General features: G+C 42.2%; 1 protein-coding gene across 1 annotated transcript in view; it reads left to right on the plus strand.

Annotated features, from left to right (window-relative positions):
• LOC140453953 (dynein axonemal heavy chain 8-like) overlaps positions 1-24289 on the plus strand; it is a 1210036-nt gene that overhangs the window by 406601 nt on the left and 779146 nt on the right. The window contains exon 22 of the mRNA XM_072548830.1: positions 4654-4773. Within this exon, the coding sequence (XP_072404931.1) occupies positions 4654-4773 (120 nt within the window). The remainder of the gene's footprint in view (positions 1-4653; positions 4774-24289) is intronic.

The following is a 24289-nucleotide window of genomic DNA, read 5'->3' on the forward strand; positions in this document are numbered from 1 at the left end:
ATTTGATAGAGGTGTCCAAGATGATTAGGGGGTTAGATCGGGTTGACAGTGAGAACCTTTTTCCACGTATGGAGTCAGCTATTACAAGGGGGCATAGCTTTAAATTAAGGGGGGGTAGATATAGGACTGATGTTAGGGGTAGGTTCTTCACTCAGCGAGTCGTAAGTTCATGGAATGCCCTGCCAGTAGCAGTAGTGGACTCTCCCTCTTTATGGGTATTTAAGCGGGCATTGGATAGGTATATGCAGGGTAGTGGCTTAGTGTAGGTTAGGGGTGCTTTGATCGGCGCAACATCGAGGGCCGAAGGGCCTGTACTGCGCTGTAATGTTCTATGTTCTATGTTCTATGACACATGATTGTTGTCTCTTGAATAAGCTCCACATTTCAATTGTGATCATCCCCTGCAGTTCCCCTTCCCATCCTATGCAAAAAATCTTGCCTAATTGCATCATAATTGCCTTTCCCTAACTATAACTCTTGACCTGCGGTAAACACCGATCCCTTCCTTCACTAAAGTAAACATAACCGAATTGTAGTCACTATCACCAAATTGCTCACCTACCTCCAAATCTAACAGCTGGCTGGGTTCATTACCTAGTACCAAATCCAATATAGCCTCTCCCCTCCTGTGAAAGGAAACCCTCCTGCACACGTTGGGCAAAAACTAGAAGTCTACAAAATAATGAGAGGCATAGATAAGGTAGATGTCAACAGCTTCTCCCTATGGTACAGGAGTCTAAAATTAGAGGGCGTAGATTTAAGGTGAGAGAAGGAAGATACAAAAAGATCCAGAGGGGCAATTTTTTCACACAGAGGCTGATGAGTGTCTGGGATAGGTACATTGATGGAAATAATACATAAGGATGTGGATCAAACAAAGACAAATGGGATTGGATAAATTGTGAAAACTGGGTGGCACAGACAAGATGAGCCAATGGGGCTGTTTCCATGCTGTAAACTCTGTGACTATGACTCTACTCCATAATCTCATTCTTACGAATAGACTGAAAAATCTTAACAAATTTAACGTCAGGCCAACCAACCTATAATTTCCTGTTTTCTGCCTCTCTCCCTTCTTAATCACCTGAGAACCATCTCCTTTATATGTTTTGAGGTAATTTTACATAGTAACCTAAACCATCTGTTTGCACATTTAAAGAGCTGGTCACTTCACTGGGAAAAAGACTTTGACTATCCATCTGTCTATGCCTCTCATGATTTTATAAACCTCTATCAGGTCACCCCTCAGCCTCTGGTGTTCATGTTCAAACCTGAGTTAGAACTTCCAACAAATTCCCATTTGTTCAGATAAAATTCTAATTGCCATTTCCCTGCCCAACTCTTTAGTCTGTCCATATCCTGTTGTGTCATTTTGGCAATCCTCCTAAACTCCTAAACTTCCTCCAATCTTTGTGTCATCTGTAAACTTGGGAGGGGATGGCTTTGTGTTATTATCACTAGGTTATCAATCCAGAAACCCAGATAATGTTCTGAGGACCTCGGTTTGAATCCTGCCACAGCAGGTGGTGGAATTTGAATTCAATAAAAAACAGGAATTAAGAGTCTAATGATGATTTATTGTTGGAAAAACGCATTTAGTTCACTAATGTCCTTTACAGCAGGAAACTGCCGTCATTACCCGGTGTGGCCTTCATGTGACGCTAGATCCACAGTAGTGTGGATGACATTTAATTGCCCTCTGGGCAATTAGCGATGGTCAATAAATACTGGTCTAGCCAGTGGCACCCACATCCTGAATTACTAAAAAAAAGCTACAAACTTACTAATCAGACCACCTGCATTTTGTTCCAAGTCATTTACCTATATTGCAAAAAAACAGGGTACCTAGTGCTGATATCTGTGGAACACCACTGGTCACAGATCTTCGATCATAAAAACCCCCTTCTCTACTGCTACTCTATCTTCTATGGCCAAGCCAGTTCTGCATCCATCTTATCAGTCCACCGTGCCTTCCATGTAACTTTACCTTCTGTATCAACCTGCCATGAGGTACCTTGTCAAAGGCATTGCTAAAGTCCATATAGGCAGCATCCTTCTCTCTGCCCTAATCAATTATTGTTGTCAATTGCTCAGAAACCTCAATCAAGTTTGTGGGACATGACACCTTTCACACAAAGCCATGCTACTGTTCTAAATGTGAATATAATGTCTCTCAGAATGTTCTCCAATAATTTCCCTATCACTGATGTAAAGCTCACCAGCCTGCAATTTCCTGGATTATGCTGCTGACCTTCTTAAGCAAAGGATTCTCCAGTCCTCTGGGGCCTTGCTCATAACTAAAAAGTGTAACAAAAGTTTAATACAAGGCCCCAGCAATTTCCTCCCTTGTGTGCCTCAGCAAACCAGGATAGATATTAGCACATCCTGGGGACTTGTCTACTTCAATGCTGTTCAAAGCACTCAACACCTTCTCCTTTTCTACATCAATATGCCGTGGAGTATAAACATACCCTCTCTAGACTCACATCCAACCTGTCCTTCTCCTTTGTGAATATTAATGCCAAGTTCTCATTAAAAACCTTAACCACTTCCTCCGGCTCCATGCTTAAATTTCCTTCTTTGTCCTTGATTGGACCTACAATTTCCCTACAATTTCTTGCTTCTTATAAATATATAAAAGGCCTTGTGATTTTCTGTAATCCTGTTTTTCAAAGACATTTCATTACCATTTTAGCCCTTCTAATTCCTTGACTAGATTGGATTTGTCCTGCTTTTTGTGAAAATGACACCAGAATTGATTTCATAGCAATAGGAATTGAATGATTAGGTTTAAGTATTTCATGTTCTAAGATTAGATTAGCTTACTTACAGTGTGAAAACTGGCCCTTCGGCCCAACAAGTCCACACCGTCCCGCCGAAGCGTAACCCACCCATACCCCTACATCTACATCTTACCTAACACTATGGCAATTTAGCATGGCCAATTCACCTGACCTGCACATCTTTGGACTGTGGGAGGAAACCGGAGCACCCGGAGGAAACCCACGCAGACACGGGGAGAACGTGCAAACTCCACACAGTCAGTCGCCTGAGGCGGGAATTGAACCCGGGTCTCTGGCGCTGTGAGGCAGCAGTGCTAACCACTGTGCCACCGTGCCGCCCACAAACTTGCAGTTCCTGTAGAAAGTTAAGACCAAGATATTTCCCAGGGCAGTTATTGAGCATTTTTTTAACTATCTAAAAATTTGTTTCAGAAGATTATGACAATTTTGACCAGTATTTAAAATTATAACAAAACACACCTGCTTTTGAATAGAAGACTGAAAGCAGTAGTTATATATTCAGCTTGAGACAACTTTCAAAGACAGGACTTTCATTAAGAATAATGCTTGTGACAATTCTTCACACATTCGCTTGTCAGTAGGCCATGTCATATTCTTGTTGCTGACAATGAACCAAGTAAATTTTCATTTCTCACTGCATTCAGTCACATTTTGTCACAAATTGTAAAAGTTGCACATACCTTGTATATTTGGTTTGATTTGATTTAATTTAATTTATTATTGTCACATGAACTGAGATAGTGTTTTGCGTGCTAACCAGACAAATCATACCTTACATAAGTACATCAGGGTAATAGAATGTGAAATCTAGTGTTACAGGTGCAGAAAAGATTCTAACATATGAGAAGTCCATTCATAAAGTCTGATAACAATGGGGCAGAAGCTATTCTTGCGTCCCTTGGTCCGTGTTTTTAAACTTTTGTATCTTCTGCCCCATGGAAGAAGGTAGAAGAGAATATAACTGGGATGGGAGGGGTCTTTGATTGTGTTAGCTGCTTACCCAAGACATCGGCAAGTGTTGACGGAGTCAATGGAAGGAAATCTAGTTTTCATGATGGACTGGCTGCGTTCACAACTCTCAATAATTTCTTGCAGTCTTGGTCAGAGCAGTTGCCACACCAAGTTGTGGTGCTTCAGCCAGGATGCTTTCTATGGTGTATCTATAAAAATTGGTAAGGATTCATGTGGACATGCCGAATTTCCTTCGCCTTCAAAGAGGTAGAAGTGTTGGTGTGCTTTCTTGACCGTAGTGCAACTTGGGTGGACCAGAATAGATCATTGGTGATATTTATTCCTATTAACTTGACGCTCTCGACCACTTTCACCTCAGCACCATTCATGCAGACAGGGGCATGCCTCTATTCCGCTTCCTGAAGTCAATGACCAGCTGCTTCATTTTGCTGACATTGAAGGAGAGATTGTTGTCATTAAACCATGCCACTAAGCTGTCTGTCTCTTTCCTGTACTCTATCTCACTATTGTTTGAGATTCAATCCACTACAGTGGTATCATCACCAAGTTTGTAAATGGCGTTAGAGCTAAATTTGGCCACACAGTAATGAGTGTATAAGGAATTGTTGTAAGGAGTTGAGTACGCAGGCCATCATACTGTCATTCCTTGTTTGTCCTTTCACATGTATAACTTAACATTTCTGCACATAAAGTTACAACTGCTTCTGCATACTTATTTATGTTCCCTCTGAGTCAACATCTGTGTTTGCAAATGCCCTATTTTTGTTATATCAGCGAATTTCAAATTTTGTTTTCAATATATTAATTGAGAAATATGTGTGTGTATGTGGTTATTTTTGCTAAATAACAAAAATATGATATTGGTTGTTCCTTTCAGATTACTGATTTGCGAGATGTGCATATTGATGCAGTATTGGATGAAATAGCCAAAAAGGTTATAATCAATTTACCAGAGGATCATTCTTTATCTTTGGAGGAAATGCTTAGATTCAATGAGGTAACATTGTTTTATAAATTGTTACAATTAAAGTATAAAATATTGTAGAGGTGACAGGGTCTCAGCTAGTGACCAGAGATTCAACAAAACCCTCGGGCGGTCACGATTCACTTGGTAGCAGTGTAGAAATCAAGTTTCACTATTTCCAGACTCATCACAAAAGTTATGGATTTTGAGAAATATGCAGAAATTCTCCAATTTACAAAACACAGACCCAGGTTTCTGTCCTTGAAAAATTGTTTTTTTATTAAAAATAATTAGACTCTTACTATAGGCAAATTGTTATGAATCGCTAATGTTTAACTCAACAAAGTAAACCACTTTACAAACTCCCCTTTGTGTGTGCACACAAACACACAAAGACATGGAAAAATAAACGTGTGTACAGATGGAGGTTATGCTTGGAAAGAAGTTCAGTGGTCATTGTTCACAGGGTTTTTTCGGGATGATTCTTATGCTGGTCAGAACACTATTTCTCATTCTTCTCCAGATGCTTACAGGGTTTGCAAGAGGCACACTGTGGATAGTTTCACTTATACAAGATCCGTGATTTAAATCTTAGAACGTAGAAAACTACAGCACAGACCAGGCCCTTTGGCCCACGATGTTGTGCCAATGATTAATCCTAATGTAAAATAAAATAAAATAACTTAACCTATGCACCCCTCAATTCACTGCTAACCATATGCATGTCCAGTAGTAGCTTAAATGTCCCTAATGACACTGCTTCCACCATCACCGCTGGCAACGTATTCCATGCATTCACAACTCTCTGCGTAAAGAACCTTCCTCTTACGCCCCCTTTATACCTTTCTCTTAATATCTTAAAACTATGACCCCTCGTGCCAGTCAGTCCTGCCCTGGAGAAAACTCTCTGGCTATTGACTCTATCCATGCCTCTCATTATCTTGTATATCTCGATCAGGTCACCTCTCTTCGTCCTTCTCTTCAGAGAGAAAAGTCCGAACTTAGTCGACCTGTCTTCATAAGGCAAACCCTCCAGTCCAGACAGCATCCTGGTAAACCTTCTTTGCACCCTCTCCAAAGCCTCCGTATCTTTCCCATAGTAGGACGACCAGAACTGGACACAATATTCCAAGTGTGGTCTCACCAGGGACTTGTAGAACTGTAGCAAAACCTCTCGGCTCTTAAACTCGACCCCCCTGCTAGTGAAAGCCAAAACACTATATGCTTTCATAACAACCCTGTCTACTTGGGTGGCAACTTTGAGGGATCTATGTACTTGAACAGCAAGACCCTCTGTACCTCCACACTGCCAAGAATCCTGTCTTTAATCCTATATTTCAGCATTTGCATACGACCTTCCAAAATGCATCACTTCGCATTTATCCAGGTTGAACTCCATCTGCCATTTCTCAGCCCAGCTCTGCATCCTGTGTGTGTCGTGCTGCAGCCTACAATAGCCCTTGATACCATCTATGACGCCTCCAACCTTTTTGTCATCTGCAAATTTACTAACCCACCTCTCAACCTCCTCATCCAAGTCATTTATAAAAACTAAAAAGAACAGAGGCCCAAGAACAGAGCCCTGTGGGACCCCACTCAACACTGACCTCCAGGCAGAATAATTTCCATCGACAAACACTCTCTGCCTTCTGTTAGCCAACCAATTCTGACTCCAGATAGCCAAATCTCCCTGTATCCCATACTTCCTGACTTTATGAATGAGCCTACCACGGGGAACCTCATCAAACCTTGCTAAAGTCTAGATACACCACATCTACTGCTCGACCTTTGTCGATCTGTCTTGTCACCTCCTCAAAGAACTCAATAAGATTTGTGAGACATGACCTGCCCCTCACAAAGCCATGCTGACTGTCTTTAATCACGCTGTGCTTTTCCAAATAGTCATAAATCCTATCTCTCAGAATTCTTTCTAAAACTTTGCTGACTACAGACGTAAGACTGACTAGTCTATAATTGCCAGGGATTTCCTTATTACCCTTCTTGAAATGAAGAACAACATTCGCTTCCTTCCAATCCTCCCGTAGAGAGTGAGGAAGCAAAGATGTTTGCCAGCGGCTTAGCAACCTCCTTTCTCGCTTCCTGGAGCAACCTAGGATAATTCTGGTCTGGCACTGGGGACTTATCAATCATAATGCTTGCCAAAATTTCCAGCACATCAACTCCATCAATCTTCATCTGTTGAAGCCTGTGTCCCAACTCTACAAAGTTCTCACTCACAACAAGGCCCCTTTCCAAAAACCTAATTTAGGGCTTCCCTTATCTGCTCAGTGTCCACGCACAAGTTCCCTACTCTATCCCTGATCAGCCCTACCATTTTCCTGATCATTCTCTTATTCCTCAGGTATGAGTAAAATGCCTTTGGGTTGTTCCTAATCCTTCTTGCCCAGCCTTTATTGTGCCCCCTCCTGGCTCCCCACAGTCCATTTCTGAGCTCCTTTCTAGCAAGCCTGTAATCCTCTATAGCTTGCTTCCTCCACCTTATGTAAGTTGCCTTCTTCCTTTTGATGATAAGCTCGCGACAACTGCTCCTTAAACAGTCTCCATATGTCTGCTGTGCCCTTTCTGTGGAACAATTGCTCCCAGTCTTAACTTTCCAACTCTTGTCTGATAACGTCATAATTTCCTATTCCCCAGTTAAATAGCTTCCCTCGGTAACTGCCACTTTCCCACTCCAAGGCTATGTTAATGGGAGACAGTTGTGATCACTGTCACCAAAGTGTTCTCCCACCACTTGATCTGACACATGTCCTGGCTCATTGGCGAGCACTAGATCCAAAATGGCCTCTCCCCTTGTCAGCCTGTCTACATACTGAGTAAGGAAACCTTTCTGAACACACCTGACAAAAACGGGTCCATCCAAGCCATCTGCACTAAGGAGGTTCCAGTCGAATTGGGAAAGTTGAAATCACCCATAACAACAACCCTGTTACATTTGCATTTTTCCAAACTCTGCTGGCCTGTGAGTCCTTCAATCTCTCTACTGCTTTTAGGGAGTCTGTAGAAAACCCCCAATGAGGTGGCTGTTCTCTTGCTGTTCCTATCTTCTACCCATACGGACTCAGTAGACAAATCTTCCTCAACAACCTTTGTTTCTGTAGCTGTGATGGACTCTCTGATTAGCAATGCTACACCCCCTCCTCTTTTTCCACCCTCCCTGTTCTTTTTAAATGATCTAAACCCTGGTACATCTAGCAACCATTCCTGCCCCTGTAAAACCCACGTCTCTGTTATGGCCACAATATCGTTGCCCCATGTACTGATCCATCTTCTAAGTTCGTCACTCTTATTTCTGACACTCCTTGCGTTAAAGACCCCCTAATAGCAGTAGAAAAGTGATAGGTGGCTGAAGGTGAGGGACAAGGTGATAGGTCAGAGGTGGAGTGATGGATAGGTCTGGATGGCAGAGCCAAGTTGGAGACTTGGGACTGAGATAATATGGGGAGAGGGGAAAGGAAGAAGCTGTGGTTTCAAGGTCCCAAAGTACCTTGGATCGCTTTCCCAGCTATGTTCCCCCCACCCACCCCCGCCCCTCCCCCTCCCATTTATCTCTCAGGCCCGACCCACAAGCCTCATTCCTGATGAAGGGTTTGGCCCGAAATGTCGATTCTCCTGCTCCTTGGATGCTGCCTGACCTGCTGTGCTTTTCCAGCACTACACTCTTGGCAACACTTGTCCTTGTCCAAAACTGTGCCCCAGGTAATTTACTCTTGCTTTTCCAAATTCACATTTCATTAAATGCTTTACTCAGCCAACCAACTGCATTTGCTTGAACTGGCCTTCTGCTAGTCCTACATCTCTTCCCGCAGGTTATTATGTACCCCTACATCATTCAAGTACCCACTGCAGTTACAAAATTCAACCATGACTATTTTTTTAATGCGTTCATGGCATGTGGACATTGCTGGCCTCCTCAGTATCCAAGGGCCCAAACAGACCTTCCAAGTGAAGCAGCACTTTACCTGCCCTTCTCACAATCTAGTTTACTACATTCGTGGCTCACAATGTGGTTTCCTTTACATTGGGGAAATAAAGCATGAACTAGGTGACTAGGTGAACATCAGCATCCTGCCTGCAAAAAAGATCCAGAGCTTCCAGTTGTCTGCCACTTTAACACACCACCCTGTTCCCTGCCAACATCTCTCTCTCTCAGACTTGCTGCAGTGCTCCAGTGAAGCTCAGCACAAGCTGGAAGAGTAAAACCTCATTTTCTTCTTAGGGACCTTGCAGCCCTCCAGACTCAATATTGAATTCAATACTTTTAGGGCCTGAATTCCCCATGTCCTAGCCCCCTACCACACACATCAGGCCTTGTTATCACATAGTCTCCTATTACACACTACCTATTGTAAGCCTCTAATGGTCTCCGTTAACAGCTATTCACCTTCCCAGCTGGATTGTTATTGACTCTTTTATCTGTCTAACTGTTTATCTCTCTCTTTGGACTCTATTCCTAATTATCCTTTACTCCTTACCTCTTCCCCTACCCTATCTTCTACGTATAAAGCAACATTTTCCAAGCTACCATCAGTTCTGAGGAATGCTCACCGGACCCGAAATATTAACTTTTATTTCTCTTCACAGGTGCTGCGAGACCTGCTGAGGTTTAGCAGCAGCTTCTATTTTTGTTTCTGATTTATAGCATTTGCAGTTCTTTCAGTTTTTAATCTCTCCATCACAGAACATAGAACATAGAAAATTACAGTGCAGTACAGGAACTTCAGCCCTCGATGGTATGCCGACCTGTGAAACTAATTTGAAGCCCATCTAACCTACACTATTCCATTCTTATCCACATGCCTATCAAATGACTATTTAAATGCCCTTAAAGTTGGCGAGTCTACTACTGTTGCAGGCAGAGCGTTCCATGCCCCTACTACTCTCTGAGTAAAAAAAACTACCTCTGACATTTGTTCTAAATGTATCAAAACTCTCAATTTAAAGCTATATCCCCTCATGCGAGCCAACACTATCCGAGGAAAAAGGCTCTCATTGTCCAATCTATTTAACCCTCTGATTATCTAAGATGCCTCAATTAAGTCACCTGTCAACCTTCTTCTCTCCAACGAAAACAGCCTCAAGTCCCTCAGCTTTTCCTCGTAAGACCTTCCCTTCATTCCAGACAACATCCTAATAAGTGTTCTCTGAACCCTTTCCAAAGCTTCCGCATCCTTCCTATAATGCAGTGACCAAAACTGTGCACAATACTCCAAGTGTGGTCGCACCAGAGTTTTGTACAGCTGCAGCATGACCTCATGGTTCCGAAACTCAATCCCTCTACCAATAAAAGTTAACACACTGCCTTCTTAATAACTCTATCAACCTGAGTGGCAACTTTCACGGATCTATGTACCTGGACACCAAAATCTCTCTGCTTATCTACATACCAAGAATCCTACCATTAACCCAGTGCTCCACATTCCTGTTACTCCTTCCAAAGTGAATTACCTCACACTTTTCTACATTAAGCTCCATTTGCCACCTCTCCGCCCAGCTCTGCAGCTTATCTAAGTCTCTCTGTAACCTGCAACATCCTTCATCACTATCCACAACTTTACCTTAGTGACAACTTTCTATGCCCTCATCCAGGTCATTTGTAAAAATGACTAACAGCAGTGGACCCAAAATAGATCCTTGCAGTGCACCACTAGTAACTGAATTCCAGGATGAACATTTCCCATCAGCCACCATCAACCAGTGTCTTCTTTCAGCTAGCCAATTTCTGATCCAAACCACTAAATCACCCTCAATCTCATCCCTCCGTATTTATGTGCAATAGCATATTGTGGGGAACCTTATCAAATGCCTTACTGAAATACATATACACCACATCAACCACTTTACCCTCATCCACCTGTTTGGTCGCCTTCTCAAAGAGCTCAATAGGGTTTGTGAGGCACGACCTACCCTTCACAAAACCGTGTTGACTATCCCGAATCAACTTATTCCTTTCTTGATGATTATAAATCCTATTCCAACACCTTTTACAACATTTTACCTGCAACTGAAGTAAGGCTCACTGGCCTATAATTACCAAGGTTGTCTCTACTCCCCTTCTTGAACAAGGGTGCAACATTTGCTATCCTCCAGCCTTCTGACACTATTCCTGTAGACAATGACGACACAACGATCAAAGTCAAAGGTTCGGCAATCTCTTCCCTGGCTTCCCAGAGAATCCTAGGTTAAATTCCATCGGCCCAGGAGACTTATCTATTTTGATACTATACAGAATTGCTAACACTTCCTCCTTGTGAACCTCAATCCCATCTAGTCTAGTAGCCTATATCCCAGTATTCTCCTCAACAGTATTATCTTTTTCAAGTGTGAATAATGATAAAGTGTATTCATTTAGCACTTCCCTAACTCCTCTGACTCCACACACAACTTACCACTGATATCCTTGATTGGCCCTAATCTTACTCTCGTCGTTCTTTTATTCCTAATATATTTATAGAAAGCCTTAAGGTTTTCATTTATCTTATCTGCCAATGACTTCTCATGTCCCCTTTTGGCTCTCCTTAGTTCTTTCTTTTGCTCCTTCCTGGCTAACTTGTAACTCTCAAGCACCCTGATATGAGCATCACATTTCATCCTAACATAAGCCTTCTTCTTCCTCTTGACAAGAGGAAGACTAGCAATAGTAGCAGATTCAATACTAGCAAAACAAAGGAGCTTGTAATTGACTTCAGGAAGTGGAGTAGAGGGCACGCCCCTGTCTGCATCAATGATGCTGAGGTGGAGATGGTTGATAATATCTAGTTCTTGGAAGTAACAGTCACCAACAATCATCTTGGTCCACCCATGTGAGCACTAAGGTCAAGAAAGCACAACAATGCCTCTACTTCTTCAGGAGGCACAGGAATGTCCAGAAAGACTCTTACAAACGTTTATAGATACACCATAGAAGGCAACCTATCTGGATGCATCACAGCATAGTATGGCAATTGCTGTTCCCAAGATTGCAAGAAGCTCCAGAGAGTTGTGAACATAGCCCAGTCTGACATGCAAGCCAATCTCACATCCACTGACTTCATCTATACTTCCCACTGCATTGGGAAAGTAGCCAACATAATCATAGACCCCTCCTCCTCTGGTTATATTCTCTTCCATCCTCTTCTGTCAGGCAGAAGATATAAAAGTTGGATACACATATGAACAGATTCAAGTACAATTTCTTCCCCACTGTTATCAGACTTTTGAATGGACCCCTTAAATGATAATGTTGATCTCTTGCTGCACCTTCTTAGCAGCTGTAACACTATATCCTGCACTCTTTCCTGAAGAAGGGCTGATGCCCGAAACGTCGATTCTCCTGCTCCTTGGATGCTGCCTGACCTGCTGCACTTTTCCAGCAACACATTTTCAGCTCTGATCTCCAGCATCTGCAGTCCTCACTTTCTCCTCTGTTCTGTTACCCTATTGTTTGATCTGACTGTAAAGCACCTAAGCCAACACTATTCACTGTACCTCGATACAAGTGACAGTAATAAATTAAAATTCTTTTCTAAAGGATATTAATGAGCCAGATGGATCTTTCTTGACAATCAACAATGGACTCATGGTTATCATTTAGACTCTTAATTATAGATTAGATTAGATTTCCTACAGTGTGGAAACAGGCCCTTCGGCTCAACTAGTCCACACCGACCCTCCAAGGAGTAACCCAGCCAGACCCATTTCCCTCTGACTAACACACCTAACACTACGGGCAATTTAGCATGGCCAATTCACCTGACCTGCACATCTTTGGACTGTGGGAGGAAACCGGAGCACCCGGAGGAAACCCACGCAGACACAGGGAGAATGTGCAAACTCCACACAGACAGTCGCCCGAGGCTGGAATTGAACCTGGGACCCTGGTGTTGTGAGGCAGCAGTGCTAACCACTGAGCCACTGTGCTGCCCATGCCAGATGTCTATTGAATTCAAATTCTACCATCTGCCATGGCAAAATTCAAACCCAGATCCCCAGAACATTTCCAGGGTTTCTGAATTAACTTTCCAGTGATAATACCACAAGGCCATTGCCTCCCCATTGATTAGTAAGCCTCTCGGGTCTAGCTGGGATATGCTTTACCGAAATGGCTTCACTTGGCACTTGTATAATTCATTTAATCTAACAAAAACTGATATTTCTTTAGCCCTTGTTGTTTATGACATTTGCAAGTGCCCCTTTCACTCTTAGAAAGGATTGAGGCACTGCCAAGCCTTTCAAAGCAATCTTCAAACTGTGGAATTGGGTATGAATCTGTCCTTGTGTCTGCATTTAACTTTCTTTAATCTATAGAAATTCTCAGTGATCCATCTACGTTTGGAACCAACACTACTATTGAACTCCAACTGTTTTGACATGGTTCAATCAAGTGGTTCCCCGACATGTATTGAATTTCCTTTTCCATCTGACCCTTTGTTTTAATTGGTTCAACTGAGAATGAGTTGTTTTATTGACCCTGACTCTCTCAACTCCACATTGTGCCTCAAAAATGTAGTACTTCCAACAGTCTTTGTATAGATTACCCAATAATTTCTCAGTAGTTTTGCAAGGTTCTCCCATTGCTTCTTCCATTCGTATGAGGTCAGTGTCTCACTTGTAAGATTTACAAGGATTTTGCTGAGGTCAGAATATTTGAGCTAAATTGAAAGGCTGAATAAGCCAGGATTTATTCTGGATGCTGAAGGGTGACCTTATAGAGGTTTATAAAATCATGAAGGGCATAGATAGGTTGAATAGCTAAGGTCTTTTCCCCAGGGTAGGGATTCTGAAAGTAGAGGTTTTAGAGTGGGAGGGAAGAAAAGATTTAAAAGGAACCCCAGGGGCAACCTTTTCACAAAAGTGTGGTGCATGTATGGAATGAGCTGCCAGAGGAAGTGATGGAGGCAGATACAATTACAACATTTAAAAGGCATCTGGATGGATATATAATTAGGAAGTGATTAGAGGCATATGGGCCAAATCCTGGCAAATGGGACTAGATCAATTTAGGATATCTAGTCAGCGTGGCCAAGCTAGACCGAAAGGCTTGGTCCTGCGCTGTGCAACTCTCGGAATCTATAACTGTCCCAATATTTCAATGATAGCCAGTCAGGTTGTAGAAGTTTGGCTTTGAGAGTTGTTTACCTCTCCTTCTACACTACTCTAATTATCTCTGTCATCTTCTACCTTACTCTAATCTGATACAATCTAATCTAATCTTCCTAATGATCACATATTTTAGCATGTTTATCTGACATAACTGACTCTTTTCTTACTATCCTGTGTATTTCTTAGATAAGTCACTTTACTAACCCTCCCAACTGTTTTATATGGACCACTAAATTTTGCTTTCAGTGAAAATACCTTAATCTCACCCTCCCCAACAAAACCATAGATCCCTTTAGCCACAGGAGTTATATCTACTTCCTTCTTTGGCACAACCACTCTCTAGTGGTTGTGAATTCCACAGGCTCGCCACTGGGTGAAGAGATTTCTCCACATCTCAGTCATAAAAGATTTACCTCTTATTCTTAAACTATGTTCAACGGGGTTAATGATTTGAGTGCAGTAAGCACCACTGTTGGGGATGAAATGAAATATGCATTGAGTGACTCGCTCGTAGCGGTCCAATTTAGGGAAAAGTAAGTCGTGCCACACAAACCTTAAGTTATTGACTGTCTATTTGTGAGCTCATAGGGAGAGACAAGTCGACCGAATGGCCACAAATCACTCTGACGAGATATTAAGAGTGGCGTGATTATATAGATTACGATCATTTAACACTTACCAAACTGTTCATTGCTGGATAATGAGCAAGTTAGGCACTTTGCCCAGTCACTAGCCTCAGTCATGTAGTGTCTGGATGGACAGTGTTGATTAGTAGCTGATAAGCAAGTATTAGTGTACAATAGGCTCTTGCAAAAGAGAAGAACGTTCCCATGCAAGGAAAGAATTCATTTATCGGGTAGCAGTACAGATGCAAGGCCAACCAATTTTGCTGAGCCTGGGAAAATACAAGCTTAGCAAGCAGACACTAACATGAGAATCAAAATAGTGTCCAGACTTTTAATGTGGTACAAAATGGCTGCTTTGAATCGAACAAATCTCCCACAACCACCCATGGTGATTATGTCTTTGGAACTTCATCAAAATAAGGAGAGACACACAGGAGACAATCTATGGTTACTGTGCTTCTAACAGTCTCTACAGTAATGTAGGTCATTGGGTAATTTGTAAATATTACAGCATTTCAATAACTTCATACAGCTTATACAGCTAAACTTTGCTTAGAGAAAGGTTACCAACACTGGATCATTTTGCTTTTGAAGAAACCTGTACTCAAGAAGTTTGGCCCCTGCCACACGTAGTGAGAAGTGATAACCAGCACTATTTCTAAATTGCGCCAACTAAGAGAAATTAGATTGTAGGTCTTCATGAAGAGAAAAGTTAACCAGAAGACTTCAAGAGAACAGATACTGTTGATTACTGGTGACAGTGTATTCCAAAATTATGACAACATTAAATACAGGATATTGCATAAAATGGTGCAGAAAACATTTAATACCTGACAGATTATGTGCTGGAACAAAGGAAATCTATCGCTCCAGTTTAGCCGTACAAATTACTTCATGAGGCAGTTGCTTATGGAAGTGGTCTCAAGTTCAAGTTGAAGCAAGGAGGTGACCAAACTTACCTTGTACCTAGATTGGGAACTTGGGGAAATAAATAATGATGTCTAGAAGAGTGTCCACATTACAGAAGAGGAGATACTGGAAGTCTTAAAATGCATTAAATTAGATAAATTACCAAGACCTGATGTGAGTATGTCCCAGGACTTTGGTGGGAGGTGGGGAGGAAATTGCAGGGCCCAAAACAGAGATATTTGTATCATGGACGGCCATGGGTAAAGTGCCTGAAGTTTGGAGGGTGGCTAATGTTATACCATTATTTAAGAAAGGCTACAGGGAAATGCCTGGGGACTACAGACCAGTAAGCCTAATATCCATAGTTGGTGAGTTTTTCAAGGGGATTTTGAGAGACAGGATCTGGAGGCATTTGGAGAGGCAAGGACTCATTTGGGATAGTCAGCATGACTTCATGCATGGGAAATCATATCTGATGATTTTGATTGAGTTTTTTGAAGGGGTAGCTAACGACGTAGATGAGGGCAGTGCGGTAGACATTGTTCACATGGAATTTAGCAAGGCCTTTGAGAAGGTACTGCTGGTTGAGAGTGTGGTGCTGGAAAAGCATAGCAAGTCAGGCAGCATTCGAGGAGCAGGCAAATCAACATTTCAGGCATAAGCCCTTCATCAGGAAAGTGCTCTCCAGCATCTGCTCCTCACTTTCTACAGGTACCGCTGGTGCATTGTTGAGTAAGGTTCAATCTCACAGGATCAAAGGAGAGCTAGCCAATTGGAGATAAGATTAGTTTGGTGGTGGAAAACAAAGGATGCTGTTTTCAGACTGGAGGCCTGGGACTAGAGCTTTGCCACAGGGATCAGTGCTGGATCCAATGTTATTCGTCATTTATATAAATGATTGGGATCTGAAGTTAGGAGGTACGGTTAGTAAGTTTGCAAATGACACCAAGATTGGTGGTATAGTGGATGATGAAGAAGGTTATCTGGAAATGCATCAAGATCTTGATCAACTGGATCAGTGGGCTGAGGAATGGCAAGTGGGGTTTAAGTTAGATAAATGCAAAGTGTTGCATTTTGGTAAAGTAAATCAGAGTAGGACTTACACAGACAATGGTAGGGCCCTGGAGCATGTTATAGAACAAAGAGGTCTAGGGGTACAGGTTCATTGTTCCTTGAAAATGAAGTCACATGGTAGGGCAGTGAAGAAGGCTTTCGACATGCTAGCTTTCATTGGCCAGGGCATTGAGTACAGGAAATGGACATTTTGCTGGAGCTATACAAATACTGTATGTTGACAGGGTACTATTGAAAGGATCCGATTAAACTAGAAAGAAGAGATTTACCAGGAGGTACCTGGACTGGAAGACTTGTATTATAAGGAGAGGTTGGATACTCTGGGACATATTTCCTTGGAGCGTAGGAAACTGAGGGGTGACTTTGTAGAGGTTTATAAAATCATGAGAGACATAGAAAAGGTCGATAGCAGACATCTTTTTCCCCTGATAGGGGAGTCTAAAACTGGAGGGCATAAGTTTGAGGTAAGAGAGGAGATAAACGAAGGGTCCAGAGGGGCAATTTTTTTCACACAAGGTACTGAGTGACAGGAACATGCTGGAAATAATGGTGGAATCAAGTACAATTTCATCTTTTAATAAATCTTTGGACAGATCATGATGGGATAGGTATGGAGTGATATGGATCAAATGCAGGCAATAAGACTAGTTTAAATTGTGAAAACAGGGCAGCATAGATAATTTGGGCCATGCTGTCGACCTCTGAATCTGAGTCTAGAGGATTCTTAAGGGGCTTGACAGAATAAATGCCAAGAGGTTGATTCCCCTCATGGGAGAGTCTAGGACCAGAGGGCATAGTCTCATGGTTAAGGGACACCAATTTAAAATTGAGATGAGGAGGACTTTCTTCTGTCAGAGGGTTGAGAGTCTTTGGAAGTCCTTCCACAGAGATCCTTGGGGTCAGAGTCTTTGTGTAGATTCAAGACTGAGATCGACTCTTGATCAGTACTCCACTGGTGATATCCCCAGTGAAAAAGTTTGTAAAACTGACAATATAAGACTTAGCTGTAGAAAAATGGGGAAAGCAAAAGGAGTATCGCAATTAGAATTGAAACATTTTTGGACCTGGAGAGATCAGCTCACAGTAGAGGCCAGTATATTTTTATGGGGAGTAGGAGTGATTGCCTTGAGCAAAGATCGACATCAAATAGTAGCTGAGCTCTCCCAGGGTCATCCAGGGGTTTTCAAAATGAAGCTGTTGGTGAGATGTTATGTCTGGTGGCCAGGCCTGGATGCAAACATCGATACATTGATGAGGCAGTGCCTAACGTGCCAAAAAGGACAAATATTACTGCCAGCAGCTCCCCTACGTCCGTTGGAAGACCTTGCGCTCGGTTGCATGTCAACTGTGCAAGTCTATTTGTGGACTCAATGTTCTAAGCGCCCATTCAAAGTGGTTGGATGTGCATACAGTCCATTTGTCAAACATGGGGATGACAATAGAAAAACTGTGCACATCTTTTTGAATACATGGACTACCGGAAGTGTTAGTCATGGATGACGGGCCATCATTTACCAGCACAGAATTTGCGTATTTCCTAAATTTGAATTGGACTTGATACGTAAGGACAGCTTCATATAATCCATCATCCAATGGCTTGGCAGAAAAAGCAGTCTAAATTTTGCAGGCTGACTTGAAGAAACAACCTACAGACGTGCTAGATACCAAACTGCCACTGTTCTTATTTGATTATTGCACCATCCCATATGCAATTACAGACATAGCACTGACCGAGTTGCTGATGGGTCGAAGATTCCACATCAAGTCTGATATTCACAGACCTAGTGGAGGGGAAGGTGAAATGACATCAAGAAGGTCAATGCTAGTCACAAGACTCTGCCAAGTGAGAGACACAGTTTGACACAGAGGATGAAGTTCAGTGTAAGAATTATAAAAATGGCCCTGCATGGGTGAGAGGCATAGTTAATGCAAAGTCAGGACCAGTGACACATAAAGTTTTGGTCAGTGCAATGGTCTTGACAAGCAAATGGACCATATGAAAGCCACAAATTCAAAATATTTGCTGCCCCTCGAAACAGCTGGAAAGACTGCAAGAATCCATGAGTTCACCCTGTCCTTCAAGCATTGATGAATCCTCTGAATCAGCGGTGGACATGATCAATATAGCCGCCTTGACACCCTCACTGCTGGAAGAAGAGAGTGAACTTCTACTGAGGCACTCTTAGCCTAAGAGGTGGGCTCCTGTGCAGTGCACACCACCCATATTGGATGCTGAGTCTGTGGAACCTGACCCGGTGCTAAAGCACCCCAGGAGGCTGTCCAAGAAAAGGACTGGCCATTGTCCTCAGACTTGGGGAAAGGATGTGATTGTAACGAGGTCAGCCAGATGGACCTCATAAAATATATTAATCTGTTAATTTGGTCCAATCACAGACCCCTGTCTGATAGATAAAAACAGGAATGTTTGATCACACAGCATTGCCCTTTGATGTGAAGGGCACTGCTTGTCACTGGCCACTCCGGTGTTTCCTTTCTTCCTGGTGGTGGAAATTGAATAAAGATTCGTACACCTTGTGTCTCTCACTGTGTCTCACACCTGCACACACTCACCATGGGTGCTGGGGAAAAAATAAACACTACCGCAGTTAGGCTGGAGGTTTGAAAAAAAAGGGAACAAAAAGAAAAAAAGAAAAACAGAATGCACACACACAACAGAGGGAAGAAAAATAAACAGGAGGGTCAGAGGTTCTAAAAAAAGGAGTGTTGGCCATCCTGTTCACTCTGAGAGCTGGCTCTGAGGGAGCTCGGTCAGTGAGTGAAGGATTCTCCTTTTTGTGTCAGAGGAGGGGACCAAAAAAAAAAACAGGAATGTTACATGGAATGCTGACAATCTACCAATGATTACAGAGGTAAAAACAATGACTGCAGATGCTGGAAACCCGATTCTGGATTAGTGGTGCTGGAAGAGCACAGCAGTTCAGGCAGCATCCAAGGAGCAGTAAAAGTCCTTATTCCTGATGAAGGGCTTTTGCCCGAAACGTCGATTTTACTGATCCTCAGATGCTCCCTGAACTGCTGTGCTCTTCCAGCACCACTAATCCAGAATCTAATGATTACAGACCCCATCAAGGCTATTACTGAGCCTTGCCACCAGAATCAATGGTTCTTAAAATACTGGCAGATTACACCAAATACAAAATAAAACCCAAAAACAGGTATGTCAGAGATTCTGGCACTTTGAGAGCTGACACTGAAGAAGTAGTATTAGAATCAAGAACTTTTCATGTGTAAATAAAACACGGAAAAATAGAAAATAGGTGCAGGAATAGATCATTCCACCCCTCAAGCCCGCACCACCTTCCATTTGATCATGGCTGTGTAATTTCAGAATCCCACTCCTGCTCTCTCTCCCTTTAGCTGCAAGGACCATGTCTAGCTCCTTCTTGAATATATCTAATGAACTGGCCCCAACAGCTTTCTGTGGTAGAGAGTTTCACATATTCACAACTCTATGAGTAAGAAATTCTTCCTCATCTCAGTCCTGAATGGCTTACTCCTTATTCTTAAACTGTGACCCCAAATTCTGGACTTCTCTAATATTGGGATTATTCTTCCTGTATCTAGCCTGTCCAGTCCCATCAGGATTTTGTTTTATTAGACCTCCCTCATTCTTCTAAGTTTCTGTGAGTACATCCAGATTTTCTTCGCGTGTTAGTCCTGCCATTCCAGAAATCCATCTGGTGAACCGTCTGCTGGGTTCCCTCAATAGCAAGAATATCCTTCCTCCGACAAGAAGACGAAAACTGCAGACAGTACTCAAGATGCGGCCTCAACGGAAGGTGACTTGATGATGGGATATCAGCCTCTGTGATATTATTTCAGCGTTTAATTCTTTTCTGGTCACAGGTGAAGTCCAGAAGTCTGGAGGTTTGTTAATGAAGCTTTATTGTTCAAGAAGAGTAGCAAGGATAGGAAGAGTAATTACAGAACAATTACTCTGATGTCAGTGGTTGGGAAGTTATTGGACAAAAGTTCTGAAAGGCAGGATTAATCAATATTTAGAACGCCAGGATTGATAAGGGATTGTCAGCACTGATTTGTTAGAGGGAGCTCTTGTCTGACTAATTTAAATGTGTTTTTTGACAAAACGACAAAATATTTTGATTAGCATAGTGCAGTTGATATGGTTCATATGGACTTCGTTAGGGCTTTGATGAGGTCCGATAAAGAAGGCTGGTCCAAAAGATAAGAGCCCTTAGGAATCCAAAGCACAATGGAAAAGTGGATCCAAAATTGACTCACAAATGGGAGACTAGGAATGATGGATGGAGGGTCATTTTTGTAATTGGAAGCCTATGGCCAGCAGTGTACAACAGGGATTGGTGCTGGAACTCTTACTGTTTGTTAAGTACATTAATACATTGGATGTGAATGCAGAAGCTATAATTAATAGGTTTTCAGATGACAGAATTGGTGATGTTGATGGTGAGGAAGATGGTCTCAGTCTACATTCTGATATTGATCAGCTGATAAATTTGTCTTTGCAAAGGTAGATGAAATTTAATCCTGAAAAACATGAGGTGATGCATTTTGGGAGGTCTAATGAAGGATGGTCACTCCTTATGGAATACCAAGGAACAAAGACACATCTGTATACTATTGATTCCTGCAAGTGTCAGCACAGGTGGACAGGATAATGAAGGAGGCACACTGGTTACTTGCCTTCTTTAGTGTGGGTGTAGAATGTAGAGGCAAAGACGCTTTGTTACAACTTTATAAAACATTAGTTGGGCCACAGCTGGAAAATTGTGCGCAGTTCTGGTCAATGCAGTCTTGACGGACATGTTTGCACTAGACATAATGCAAAGAAGATTACAGAATGTTACATGGGTTAAAAATCTCAAATAGAATCATAGAGATGTTCAGCACAGAAACAGACCCTTCAGTCCAACTCGTTCATGCCGACCAGATATCCCAACCCAAAGTAGTCGCACCTACCAGCACCCAGCCCATATCCCTCCAAACACTTTCTATTCATATACCCATCCAGATGCCTTTTAAATGTTGCAATTGTATTAGCCTCCAACACTTCCTCTGGCAGCTTATTCCATATAGGTACCATTGTCTACGTGAAAATGTTGCCCCTTAGATCTCTTTTATATCTTTCCCCTCTCACCCTAAACCTATGCCCTCTAGTTCTGGGCTCTCCTACCCCAGGGAAAAGATCTTGTCTATTTATCCTATCCACTTCTCATGATTTTATAAACCTCTGTAAAGTCATCTGTCAGCCTCTGAAGCTCCAGGGAAAACAGCCCCAGCCTATTCAACCTCTCCTTTTAGCTCAAATTCTCCAACCCTGGCAACATCCTTGTAAATCTTTCCTGAACCCTTTCAAGTTTCACAACATCTTTCCAATAGGAAGGAGACCAGAATTGCACCCAATATTTCAACAGTGGCCTAACCAATATCCTGTACAGTCACAACATGACCTCCCAATTCCTGTATTCAGTATTCTGACCAATAAAGGAAAGCATACTAAGCACCTTCTTCACTACCCTATCTACCTGCGACTCCACTTTCAAGGAGCTATGAACCTGCACTCCAAGGTCACTTGGAGTGTGGGTGTAGAATGTAGAGGCAAAGATGCTTTGTTACAACTTTATAAAACATTAGTTGGGCCACAGCTGCACTCCAAGGTCTCTTTGTTCAGCAACACACCCTAGGACATTACCATTAAGTGTATAAGTCCTGCTAAGATTTGCTTTCCCAAAATGCAACACCTCACATTTATCTAAATTAAACTCTATCTGCCACTTCTCGTCCCATTGGCCCATCTGATGAAGATCCTGTTGTAATCTGAGGTAACCTTCTTCGCTGTCCACTACACCTCCAATTTTGGTGTCATCTGCAAACTTACTAACTATACCTCTTATTCTCACATACAAATCATTTTTATAAATTCTTTCAGTTCGAAAGAATTAAACATGATCATTTTGATAGATGGGTGCGTGCTTTGAAAATAGGTAAGACATTTGAGGCTCTGAGAGAGATTACTTTGCTGGAGGAGTTTAAAAACTCATTTCTAGAGATGGTAAGAATTCACATGAAGGAACAGAAAGTTTAGGAAGAGAGAAGTGCAGCAGAATTAACAAATGAGTACATGTTTGTGCATAAGAAAAGCTTCAGGCCAGAATTTCATCCTGTGAGGAATAGAAGTTGGGAGAAGGGGAGATCCTACACTACGAAACCAAGAGTCGAGAGCACTGGTAAGAATTTACCACAGGATAAAAAGGAAGCCCAAGAAATAGAAAGGACATGAAAGGCCTCAGGTGTTTCCATGGTGGTAAAGTGGGACATGTAAAGTCACAGTGCTGGTTGTTAAAGAAAGGCACTGTGGGAAGAGATGTGGGAAACGAAGCTAAGCCTGTGGCATTAGTGAAGGTAGGAAAGGAGACCCCAAGAAGAGCTGAAGAGCTGCAGAAGAGTGCATAGCCTGGGAAGAGACTGGTTAGTACCTGATCTCTACAACAAATTTGCCTCTGTGGGTAAAGTTTACTCAGAAAGGACAGGGGAGAAGGACAAGAAGTTATAATTTTGAGAGATACAATATCTAACCAGTCACTGATAGTAAGAAATGAGCAAATATGCACTCTCCGATCTGTTACCTGAAAGAATGGTAATTTGTGGGATAGATGAACAGAAATTTAGCATTCCCCTATGTAAGACTGGGTTGGAGTATCAACTCAAGACTAGGGAAGTTGCAGTGGAAGTTGCAGAATTAAGAGTGTGGTGCTGGAAAAGCACAGCAGGTCAGGCAGCATCTGAGGGGCAGGAAAATTGACGTTTCAGGCAAAAGCCCTCCCAGGAATTCAGTTTATTCTTGAGAATGATTTGGTGGGATCTAAGGAGTGACTCCCCTTGTCATAGAGAAGCCTAAGGAAGACCAAGAAACTGATAAATTAAAATAGAAATATCCTGGTATTTTCCCAGACTGTGTGATAACCAGATCCTACTATCATAAGTGAAAAGAAAAGACAAAGATGAAAGAGCTGAGGTTCAGTTAGCAGATACCCTGTTTGATATAATGGTGCAGCAAAGACCTGAACAGGCAAAGGATCAGACAGAAGTGTTTACTCCTGAAAGACTAAGAGACTAGCAACAGCAAGACAAGACGATAAAAGATATATATATATATGGATGTGTACTCTGAAAAGGAGGCACAGAATATTCTGGAGGGTTATTGTCTGAAAGATAGAATCCTAAGACGGAAATGGAGACCACAGCAGGTTTACACTGAGGAGAAATGGACTGAAGTGCACCAGATTGTGTTGCCGGTAGCATACAGACATATAGCAGGTGTTACGGGTAGTACATGAATTACTTGTAGGAAGTCACCTAGGGGTACAAAAGGTACAAAACCATTTTTATTGGCCTGGAATGCACAAGGATATGGTTAACCTTTGCCGTACGTGTCATACATGCCAAATGGTACATAGGCCACAGGCAGTAATAAAACCAGCAGCCTTGTTTCCAATTCCCACATTTGAAGCACCTTTCACACACGTTATAATTGATTGTGTAGGTCCCCTCCCGAAAACTAAAAGTGGGAACCAGTACTTGTTAACCATAATGATGTGTCTACCTGATTTCCGGAGGCAATTCTATTACAGAGTATTAAGGCAAAAACAGTAGTAGAGAAGTTAATAGTTTTCTTCACACAATACAGGCTACCCAGAGAGATTAGTCGGACCAAGGGTCAAATTTTACTGCTAGGCTTTTTAGGGAAGTTATGGACAGCTTAGGTATGCAGCACTTTAAATCTAGTGCGTATCATCCTGAATCCCAGGGAACTTTAGAAAGGTGGCATCAGACCTTGAAGA

The sequence above is a fragment of the Chiloscyllium punctatum genome, chromosome 3 (genome assembly GCF_047496795.1).
Source record: "Chiloscyllium punctatum isolate Juve2018m chromosome 3, sChiPun1.3, whole genome shotgun sequence".
In the NCBI taxonomy this organism is placed as follows: domain Eukaryota; kingdom Metazoa; phylum Chordata; class Chondrichthyes; order Orectolobiformes; family Hemiscylliidae; genus Chiloscyllium; species Chiloscyllium punctatum.